This window comes from Dendrobium catenatum, unplaced genomic scaffold, assembly GCF_001605985.2.
Source record: "Dendrobium catenatum unplaced genomic scaffold, ASM160598v2 original_scaffold_39614, whole genome shotgun sequence".
In the NCBI taxonomy this organism is placed as follows: Eukaryota; Viridiplantae; Streptophyta; class Magnoliopsida; order Asparagales; family Orchidaceae; genus Dendrobium; species Dendrobium catenatum.
Window position 1 is genome coordinate 1 of NW_021358072.1, and position 647 is coordinate 647.

At 35.2% G+C, this 647-nt stretch overlaps 1 protein-coding gene across 1 annotated transcript; it reads right to left on the reverse strand.

Annotated features, from left to right (window-relative positions):
• Positions 1–17: 17 nt before the first annotated feature.
• LOC110113748 (ATP-dependent Clp protease proteolytic subunit 5, chloroplastic-like) lies at positions 18–628 on the reverse strand (the record flags this gene model as incomplete). Its single annotated transcript, XM_028691654.1, has 3 exons — positions 529–628; positions 279–324; positions 18–185 (listed from the first exon to the last, which is right to left on the reverse strand). Coding segments are annotated over exons 1-3 (271 nt in total), but the record flags the coding sequence as incomplete, so codon positions are not given.
• Positions 629–647: the final 19 nt, after the last annotated feature.

Genomic DNA, 647 nt, shown 5'->3' on the forward strand with positions numbered 1-647 from the left:
ATCTCTTAATTTTATGCATCTATGTTCACTCAAATGACTTGTTGCAAGAATATGTAAGACTACATGTTGGTATGAAGCTACCATACAAGAGATAAGACCATAAATTGGATACCTGGCTGCTAATCCAACACATACAGTGGAAACATTCGGACGAATATGCCTCATTGTATCGAAAATTGCCATACCTAATAAGAACCATGAATTATTTGAGTGTGCAAATTAACCAATAGTTAATGTGTGGATCAAACTTATTACAGGAAGATGAGGAAACAACTTACCAGCTGTTACTGATCCTCCAGGAGAGTTCACATACATGACAATGTCCTATTAAGCACAATAGATAATAAACCTTAATGACATTCAAAAGACAGAATGTAAATATATGATAACATTGTAAACACGCCCAAAATGACAACTTGGGAAGCCATTAAGACTACCTTGAAGTTCAAGCTTAAGGTGGAATAAAGGATAAAAATGAGTGATTCAGATAATAAAAAGCTACAGAATAAGGAAAATATATGAAGATACCTTCGCAGGATCAACTGCATCAAGATAAAGAAGCTGTGCTACAATTATATTGGCCATGTCATCATCGACCGCACCGCCACACCGTATAATTCTCTACAAGGGAAACAAAACTTAAACTT